The following is a 10851-nucleotide window of genomic DNA, read 5'->3' as shown; positions in this document are numbered from 1 at the left end:
TGCTATATCTTTTAAGGCAAATGCAAGTCTTACTTGTATTAATTATATAATTTGATTGGCACAATATCACGTTAAAATTTACTGAGAAATATTATACATAGTAATCATGAAAATGTACTACTGTAACAATGAAAATTCGGACGAATACACTCCTTTTCACTACCCCTCCATCTTTTCATTTAAGTTTAGGCCAAACAGCCTTAGCAACAGTCTTTTATTATTTTTTCCCTGTAAATAAAAAGATTGATTGAATTTACTTAAACTAAAAAAAAAAAAAAATACAGTCTTATTTTCAATAAGAAACAAGAAAATTAATTCGAAACATAATTCATGATTTATTTCTCCTAATTTTCAATGAAAACAAAGTATTTTCTTCACTTTTCTTTTAACAGATTATTCATTTCAGAAATTTAAAAAATAAACAATAAACAATGTTGAAAACCGTACCTTGACCTATAATGGTTTACTTTTATAAATTGTGACTTGGATGGAGAGTTGTCTCATTGGCACTCATACCACATCTTCCTATATCTATTTAACCCAGCACATTCTTTATGTGTCTGTCCGAAGCCACTAGCCTGTAGTTTGGTGGTTGTCGTCGGTTCTGTTATTTTTCGTAAATTGTTTTGTTATGAGTTAGGCCATTAGTTTTCTTGTTGAATCCTTCCACAATTTTCATGTCGAGGCTTTTTATAGCCGATTGTAAGGTACGATTTTTCGTTGTTGAAGGCCAAACGATAGCATATAATTGCTTACATACACTTTATTTGACCCTGGTGGATAGTTATCTTATTTGCAATGATACAACATCTCCACTGTTTATATTTAAAAAAAAACAGCACCAACAAAAGATGAATGGTCGTTTTTTTTTATTGAACTTACAAAATTTCACCCTGACAACAAATAAGAACACAGTCGTTAGTATTATAACGATATATGAATGTATTCAGGATAATATGGTTGAAATTAACGGCATATATTTTATAATATTTGATAAGTAGTTTATTTTGTATATTTGTAAGCCGGTAAAGCTTTGATACAGCCAAAATGTCGTCACTTGATATTATCTAATTTATAATAAAACAGTGATAAATTTCATCTTTAAATTACAAAATATTGCAAGACGCCGTACAGACAAAAGTTGTTATTTTGCAATTCGCCGTACAACGTCCTGCAATTCGCCGTACAATAAACAAACAATGTTTTGGTCCATATTCTTTAAAATCATCTTTATGACAACAGATTTCAGTCAATATGATGTCACACTATCATAATCTAAAAACGTGTCTGGAAAAATAATGAAAAACAGTTGAATATCTTGCCAATGGGGCGACAGTGGACAATCGACCTCGAAACTTTCAGGTACTAAGTGGCAAGCTTTGGAGTATAACACAAAATCTTGTCTTAATTTTGTACTTATCGGCCTAATAATTTAAAGAATTATATATCAGAAAATCATTTCTTAAGCAGTACCCTCGTCAAATCAGTAGAAATGCTTTAAATTGAATGAATTCTTACCTTGTTTACTTTTTTTTTCCATTTCTCTCCGCTTCGTTAGTACCCAATTTCCGGTGGCGATGATACACAGTGATAATGAAACATTTTAAAAATCTGACAATTGATACATCTATATCTTTTTCAGGAAGATTGGTCCTGACCTATGTATAATTATAACATTAATACCTGTTAGGAGCACAGATAATTTGATGATTACCGTTACAGGGAACTTGTAGATAATCATATCATCATAAATATTTTTTGAATGAATCAAATAATCCTATCCAATATTACCAAAAGTCCAGATTACAAATTATTTTTCTTTTTTAAGGACTTTGAGACTTGTCCATAAAAAATTTAGTCCATCCATTTATTGTGGTAAAATGACCCCTTGATTAAGGGCAAGAGGGCCTACTGATCCATAGCCATAAATGTTAAACAATGGAATAAACAGTGGTTGTGAATGAATATAACCAGTTGGTTGTAAATTAACATAACTGTTCTGTTGCAAGTTTATATAATTGGCAGTCTGTTGTGAATTGATATAATTGTTCTGTTGTGTGTTAATATAAAAGGTCTGTTGTGAATTAACATAACTGGTCTGCTGAGATTTCCCATTAAGCTGATCAAAAACTGGTTGTTTCTCGACGCAGTAACTGTGCTCAGTCTGTATGTAACTCTTTCCCTTCTGCTCAACCAGTGTTTGATTGACTACTGTAGGTTTCTCAATAATCTGATTCTCTTCTGAACTATAATGATTGTCTTGTTCTGACGGAATTTGACTACTTTCCATAAGTTTAGATTGACAATCAGTAACAGTACTTGAGGCTTGATTTATCTTCATGTTTTTCTTTTGACCATTTTTCTTGTGAAGTATCTCTTTATATTTTTCCTTGGTAATTTTGTTAATATCTTGATCATCTTTCTCAGAAAGTAAGGATGTTACTTTGTCTTCAGCAATATTCTTACTATTTACCAGTATATTTGTTGACTCCTCGTTCAATCTTTTGGAAGTAGATATGACAGTTTTTAGTTTTGACTTCATGGCTCCTTTACCACGAGATGTCACCATAATAAATTTTCTAAAGCCAGACAGGGGTTTAGGGTTTTTCTTTTTCTTTTCCTTTGCTGGCTTTGGCTTTGATGGGTCCTCTTTATATATTGACTTGGAAGGTTGGTCTAGTGTCTTAACTCTCATAATTGGTGGTAAGTTTCCATCACTCCCATGAACAGATTTCATGTGCTTACGTAGACTTGCCCTGTGTCTGTACTCTTTCCCACAAAAACATTTTTCGATTTTGTTCTCTGAATGATGACGTTTGGTGTGACGGATCTGTTCCTGTCGTGACTTGAATTTTGATGAACATGAACTGCAGCTAAAATTTCTTACGTCATTATGCTTAAATGTCATGTGTATTTGAAGATTGTTATTTGCATGAAAACATGCACCACATAATTCACACAAATGTGTTCTTTCTGATTCAAAGTGTCTTTTCATATGAGACTTGACTGCTCCAGAATGTGGGCTCTTATAACTACAGTGTTTACAGGTATAAAGCTTTTCCGTGTTGTGACATATCATATGTATCTTTAAATATTTCCATCTGAAAATAAAAGAGAAATGTGTCCATCAATACAGATACAATGTACACATAAGTTTTCAGCTACTACACAACAACGAAATAACTTCATTCAATAACTCTGTTTAGTGTCCAATATTCACATGTCGTAATATATAAAAGAGATACATAAAGGAAATCATGATAATAAATGCATGTGTCTTTCTATGTTGTGATGTTACACTATTATTTCAGGTTAGGGTGAAGGATGGCGCCTGTTAAAACGTTTAAACCCGCTGCATTTGTTTGCACCTGTCCTAATTCAGGAACCTGTTGTTCAGTGGTTGTCGTTTGTTGATGTGGTTCATAAGTGTTTCTCGTTTTTTTATATAGATTAGACCATTGGTTTTCCTGTTTGAATGATTTTACACTAGTCATTTTTGGGGCCCTTTATAGCCTGCTGTTCGGTGTCAGCCAAGGCTCCGTGTTGAAGGCCGTACTTTGACCTATAATGGTTTACTTTTACAAATTGTGACTTGGATGGAGAGTTGTCTCATTGGCATTCATACCACATCTTCTTATAACTATGTCAATGTCATCTCAACTTAAATAAATAAACTTTTTATACTGCAATGTACTGTAAATGCCAGTGCTGGTGGAATGTTGCTTCATAGAAATTGAAAGTTTTCAATGGGAAAAATGGAATCATCTCTTTTGTCATAATGTTTAGTCTCAACAACCTCTCACTGTCAATTTCAAGATGAAAGATATGAATCAGACCTAAATGTATCTGGTATAATTTATCAATGTTTATATTCAAAAATATATACACAACTGTTTGATTGCATTCAAGTGAAATCAAGACATTAAATATTTTTTTTACCTGGTACATGTGCATGATGTGTGTACGTATACTTAAGCACAAGGATCACATTAATGTAAAACTTTGGATTAATAAACTGTGGTCACAGATATATGTCTCGCATGTCAGCATAAAATTCAGAAAAAGACAATCTAATGGACAGCAACATTGCTAATTAATTCAAAGTCACTGGACCAACTAGTGGGTAGGGCCTCAATATGGTTGACAAACTGAGATATACAGACAGCAATGTAACTTTATAGAAAATATTGTCTATTGTAGTAGTTACTATCAAACTAACTTAATCAGAAAACTTGACATGCAAAATTGTTAATTGATTGATAGTCACTGAACCATGACCTAAGGGCAGGGCCTCGAAATAGTCGTCAAACTGATATGTACTGATCGTAATAGTGCAACTTTATACAAAATATCATTGATCTATCGAAAGTAGTTCTTATCAAACTAACTTAAGCAGAAAACTTAGTCGTCAAACTGTTATGTACTGATCGTAGTGCAACTTTATAGAAAATGTCATTGATCTATCGCAAGTACGTAGTTCATATCAAACTAACTTAAGCAGAAAACTTATCATTGAAAATTGCTAGTTAATTCAAAGTTGCTGTACCATGACCTAGGGAGCAGGGCCTAAAAATAGTCTACAAACTGATATGCACTGAAAGACTGATAGTAGTGCAACTTTATAGAAAATGTCATTGATCTATCACAAGAAGTTCCTATCAATCTAACTTAAGAAGAAAAACTTAGCATTGAAAATTGCTTATAAATTCAAAGTCACTAGACCATGTCCTACAGTCAGGGGTACTACTTATACAAGTTATTTTCATTTACTTGTAGAAGTAAATAATAATATACTTATATAAGTAAATTTGTTGTATTCATATTTTCTTATAAAATTTGAATAATCTCCCCTTAATTTTCTCAAAAAATTTACTTGTACATGTATAAGTATTTTTTTTTACAATCCCTAAAATCATGGAAAATTCTGAAGTTTTGGGATGTAAAAACATGCCTCAAACAATTTTTCTCTGGTTAGCTCATAATTTTTTATTAGAGTTCAAACTTTAATCTCATTAATTCAACAAAGAAACTAATTGCGCAAAGATCTTAAGTATTTGCACAAGGCCTTCAAAAATTGCCCCTTGGAGGCTTGTAAATGAGCAGTATTTTGAAGATAACAGACAAATGAAATTTTCATTATCCATGAAATTGTACTTAAATGATTAGTTAAGACATCTGCAAAGGACAGACAATTAAAAACTCTATCATTTCTATTAGAGCAAAGAAGTCCTGAGAAATTCAAGAAAAGCAGAAAGTATGATTTTTTTACTTGTACTAAGTAAAAAAAGTCTAAATGTCTAAGGGGAATAGCTAATCCATTAAAACTATTTACCTATACAAGTAAATAAAATACACTTGCATAAGTATCTAACAAATTTACTTATATAAGTATATTAATATTTACTTCAAGTAAATAAAAATAACTTGTACAAGTAGTACCCCTGACTGTCCTAGGCGCAGGCGAGACAAAAATGACAATACAAAATCTAAGTTAATTTAATAACTCACTTGTAAAATGATTTTCCGCATTCAGTACACAAGAAATTTCTTTCCAAAGTAAATTTCTGTCCACTTTTCTTGCAATGGGAGTAAGATTGTTCATGCATCAATAATCTATTTCTTGTTTTGAAAACACGTTGACATGGTTCACACTTAATAGGTCCTGCAAAAATTAGAAAATTCAATGTTAGCATATTTCAAATGCAACACATTTGCATATACAGTTTTAAACATTTTACATCTCTTGCAACACATTCTTTTACTGTATTCAAATGCTCAGATGCTTTATTGCAAACCAAATGAAAGTTTTCCACAGTCATCTGCTCTTGGTCAAGGTATTTAAACTTTTGTCTGTTATATTGTCCCATTGAATAAATACAATAGCTATTGTTCTCTGTGTAGTTTATTCACTGGGACCTTTAAATTTCTTCTAAGAGAAATCCATCACTCATAATTTACCTTAATCAGCATTTTAAAAATTATTAAAATAGTAATTTCTAAAAATAAATTGACAGCTAATCACCTCAAGACAATACAACATTTCTTTATACATAATTTAAAAGCTGTGTAAGGGAGGTAATTCAAACATAACATTGAATTACCTCCCTTACACTGTAATTTGTACTTAAGTAATTGTCCATTAACCAGGACACCCTTGTTTTTTCTCACTTTTTTGTCCCTAATTCCTAAACTGTTTGAGCCAACCCCCCCCCCCCCCCCCCCCCCAAATGCCAATCCTAACCATCCCTTTGTGGTATGGAAACTTGTGGTATAATTTCACAGAGATCCATACACCGTTCCACAAGTTATTGTCTTGAAACTAGAAAAATGCTTATTTGGGCCCCTTTTTGGCCCCTAATTCCTAAACTGTTAGGACTATAACCCCCAAAATCAATCCAAACTTTCCTTTTGTAATTATAAACCTTGTGTTTAAATTTCGTAGATTTCTATTTACATTTACTAAAGTTATCGTCCGGAAACCAAATGTCTTTGGACAACGACGACGACGTGATATCAATATACTACCGCAAAATATTTTGCGGCCGTATAAAAAATAATTACCTGGTATTTATTAATTATCATGATTATTACCTTCCCTTTTCTGATGTGTAAACAAACTACTGGGTTTGTCAAAGGATTTATCACACTTGTTACATGTGTATTTTCTTTTGACAGCATTGTCTATGGAAACGTTCATACTGTGTACTATTTGGTAGTGATCAGAAAGCTCTATAAATGACTGACATTTTCTATCACAGATAGCACAATCCCATGGCCAATTCTCATGTGTTTCCATGTGTTTGTCATAATGACTTCCAAAATAAAATCCAATGTCACATTCACTGCATTTGAAATTATATGCCACAGTTTTGTCACTTTTAATCTTGAACTTTTTCAACAACTTTTTTTTTCCATTTGATGAACCACATTTACCTTTCTCATAGTTATTAGACAAACTTGGAAAAACATCAATGATCATTTCCTCCTGTAAAGCAGACGGTCTTTCTGGCCATGTTTTCGATGGTGTCTGGGTCATTTCCTCAGCAATAATATCTTCACCTATATCATGTATATCATAGACCTCAGAATGGTCAAAATAAGGTTCCTCAAGAACAACAACATTACTAACATCACTGCCATGTCTCTTTATACTTGTATTATAACTGTCTGTAGTTATTGGCTTGGCAGTAATATCTTCTGTTGAGTCTTGTACAGCCTGATCTATGATTTTATTGCAGGTTTTCATATTAATTGCCTCTGCAACAAACCTATTAGTAGATGGACTATTCATACCACTTCTATCGAATTTACACATTTCCTCACTGACTAAAGAGGCTTCATGGGTTATGTCCTCTTGAATGGCCCTATAAATGGTAGATATCCGATCCAAAGTGCTTTTTGCATCAACTGAAGGAAATAACTGGCATGACTGGGTAGATGGCACTTCTGTTGTATTAAAGGAAGTGCTAACAGATTGTAGACATCTTGTTTGGAAAGATACTAACAAATTAATGGCTTCCTCTTTTTCTTCTGCAGAAAGATTATTTTGAAAAATATCTTCGGCTGATTTCAGCTGAAATAAAGAGATGAATAATTTTATTGTATATTAGTCTGTGAAACAACTGAGTGCATACTTTTTAGCACCTTTTAAATCTATATTAGGTACGGTATGTTGGAAATTTTTTTCTGTATCAAAATGCAGATCCAGTGTTTACACTTTTTATAAAGGAGAATGTCCGGTAAGGGCTAGTTTTGGCCTAATATTCAAAATACATCTAATGAAAGATTTTTGACATTTTTGAACACTTAAGTGTCTACTTCATTCGATTCAATTAGTTTATTTAAAAGGTTTGGACAGATTTGGTCATTAAAGACTCTCAAATGGAAGCTTAAGTATGAAAAATCTATCAAATATGCCATAAAACGTCACTTTTCAGATGGTTTTTGTCTAAAATGTATGTGGCCGCATTCGTTTTCAGTCTAAACCTTTATATATGTTATGTATTATCAAATACAACATATATTAAAATATTAAGACAGAACACAAATGTGGCCACTTCCATTTTAGACAAAAACTGTCTTAAAATTAGCATAAATGCTAAAATTGTGAAGATTTCAGTAATATTGCATGAATTGATGATGCTATTACTTGATGCATGTGCATTGTATTGTCAAAAACAGCCCATATTTATGGAACAGAAGTATTCTACTTTCCAGTAAATAGCTAAAAGTTTACATTTCAACAAATTTGTAAAAATGCTATATTTGGGGGCCAAAAAGGGGTCTTACCAGACCTACTTCTTAAAAGGATCTGAAATGCTCTGATTTACTCTCTGCAGCAAAAAGCTCTCTTAGGTCCTTGGGTTTGTCAAAATAAGACATGTACTTTCAAAATTTAAAGGCAGAAATTTCATTAATTAGCCAAATAATTATAAGTTGGAGAAACTAGTCTTTTTTACTAGAATGAAACATTTTTAGATCTTTGAAGCAAATCGTGGTCACAGGAGATGTAATAACATCAGTGTTACCAATTATTATGCACCAGTAACACACTTGGAAGAAAAACGTCTGTTCAGTGACTTGAGGCTAGAATATTTGAAAGTCCAAAACACAACTAATCTCTTAATTCTGTTTCACAGGTATGCTTAAAGTGCATTGATAAAAGTGACAATTTGCAAAAAAAATTAGATCCCTTAAAATAGGTCTATGCCTTAGGTTAGCCCAATAACTTTAAAAAATTAACATTGGCAAACAAGATTTGGAAACCATATTTTAAGCTTGGCTGTGTAAAGAGGTCCAAAATACTGCATAATGTAAAAATGTGAAGAGAAAAAATTTGCAAAAGAAATATTGTTAAATATAAAAATGTGCATGCAAACAAAATTTAGTAAATATATTTCAAGCTATTAAAGCAGAGTACAGAGGCTAATAAGACTGTAAGATATGAAAATGGACTGAAACAAAATTTTGAAACCATATCTTAAGCAAAGATGTCTAAAGTCAGTGTTTGATACATGGAGGTTCACTTCTTGCAAATCATGAAAAGTCAAATGCTGAGGGATTACTCTACCTAATGTCAAGGGAACATTTGAACTAAACCATCAGAGCCTAAAAAACTTGTGCCAAATAAAGCTAAGGAAATCTATACCTAGTGTAAAAAAACCTTAGCATTTTAAATATTTCAACATTTTATTAACTGTAGATTTACACATGTTACAGAAAATGAATATGTATATATATATCAATGAAATTTTTATGTCTGACAGCACGAAAGTGCTGACTACTGGGCTGGTGATACCCTTGGGGATGGAATGTCTTCTAGCAGTGGCATCGACCCATTAGTTGTAAAAGCTACTCTTTGTAGCAATCAAATTAAAGTTTGTGTCACATTATTAAAAACATTAAACAAATATTTAGGGGGGATTATTTTTCATTGTATTAAAAACAGTAATAAACTGTTGCAAATTTTATTCAGCAGTGGTTCTTATTAATGTCTGCAAAGATTTAGATTGCACTTTCATTTCTCACAGCCTGATTGAGCTAATATAGCCATATTATGGATTTTTCTCATTGTTGAAGGCCGTACAGTGACCTATAGTTGTTAACTTTTATGTCATTTGGTGTCTGGTGTAGATTTGTCTCATTGGCAATCATACCACATCTTCTTATTTTCATATTAAGATATTTAAGCTTATACTGCAGATAATATATATATATATACAGAACCTGGTAAAACTCTTATGAGAAGATGATTTTTTTTAGTTTAAAATCCAAACAATAGGATTGTTACTAAATAATATAAAAAATCATATATGACATATATAATTTTTATCTAATTACGTATATTTTTAAACTACACATGTACATATTAGTTGAAATCCTAAATAAATTGTACCTTTCGCCTTTACAGGCTTTAGCGAAACAAAACTAAATTTTAATTTCACCTTTTCAATGTTAACAATGACTCAGTTATTAGTGATTATTTGGAGATTTTTTCACAACGGGACACCTACACTACAGAATATAGGATACAATGGGGGAATTTAAGTTACATGTAACAATGCCAGTGCGCTATCTTAAAACAGGTCATGGAGATCCCGGATGTATTTAAAATGAACCTTAATTGCCAATGTGGAAATTTTGAGTAGAAGGCCAAGAACTTGAAGAAGATAATACTGATATGTTATTTCACGATTGTTTTGGTATGACATGTAGGAGCAGGAACTGTGTATCACGTTCATAAACTGATAAACGAAAATAGGCATGGAACTAGTAATATCTGTAACTGTTAAAGTAGTCTCAGATAATATTAATCCCCAAAAAACATGAATAAGCTGATATTGATAAACAGATAAACTTAAAAAAATTTTTGGAAATATCTGTAGCACCGAAAATAAGAAAGGGAGGGCCATTTCACAAACACCCGTATTACTACCAAAAAAATCGTCACTTTTATTTTGCATATATTCATATTGTATATAATACCTTTACATAAAACAGTGTGAAATAAATGTTCTGCATTTTCAAATTTTTCGACGATAGAATATTTAGGGGTCCTACACATCCAGGGGAACGAAACGAGAATACCACGTTGTTGTTGCTAGTAATTTCCTCCGTTGACTTCGGAGCACCCTGTTATAAGACGGGTATAAATTTGTTACATGTACTATGATATCGGTATATGGTGGTTATGTAAGGCAAAAAGGATTTCATTAACCATTAACTATACCATTCAATAGTTCAGTCATGCATAATACTTATACAGTTTATACACTATAATAGTTTATTCAAGTTCACTGCCCTAAGATTGTGCAATTCAAACAGGAGATTTCTACTGATCTCTTCTTTGTC

At 32.0% G+C, this 10851-nt stretch overlaps 1 protein-coding gene across 1 annotated transcript; it reads right to left on the bottom strand.

Annotated features, from left to right (window-relative positions):
- Positions 1 to 1596: 1596 nt before the first annotated feature.
- Positions 1597 to 10566, bottom strand: LOC127735348 (zinc finger protein 287-like). The gene is made up of 4 exons (XM_052245509.1): positions 10486 to 10566; positions 6592 to 7573; positions 5509 to 5662; positions 1597 to 3101 (listed from the first exon to the last, which is right to left on the bottom strand). The coding sequence occupies exons 1-4, from the start codon at positions 10519 to 10521 to the stop codon at positions 1868 to 1870; spliced, it is 2406 nt and encodes an 801-aa protein (XP_052101469.1). The 5' UTR covers positions 10522 to 10566; the 3' UTR covers positions 1597 to 1867.
- Between the last annotated feature and the right edge of the window lie 285 nt (positions 10567 to 10851).

The sequence above is a fragment of the Mytilus californianus genome, unplaced genomic scaffold (assembly GCF_021869535.1).
Source record: "Mytilus californianus isolate M0D057914Y unplaced genomic scaffold, xbMytCali1.0.p SCAF_3, whole genome shotgun sequence".
In the NCBI taxonomy this organism is placed as follows: Eukaryota; Metazoa; Mollusca; class Bivalvia; order Mytilida; family Mytilidae; genus Mytilus; species Mytilus californianus.
This window is presented reverse-complemented; position numbering and strand designations above follow the sequence as displayed.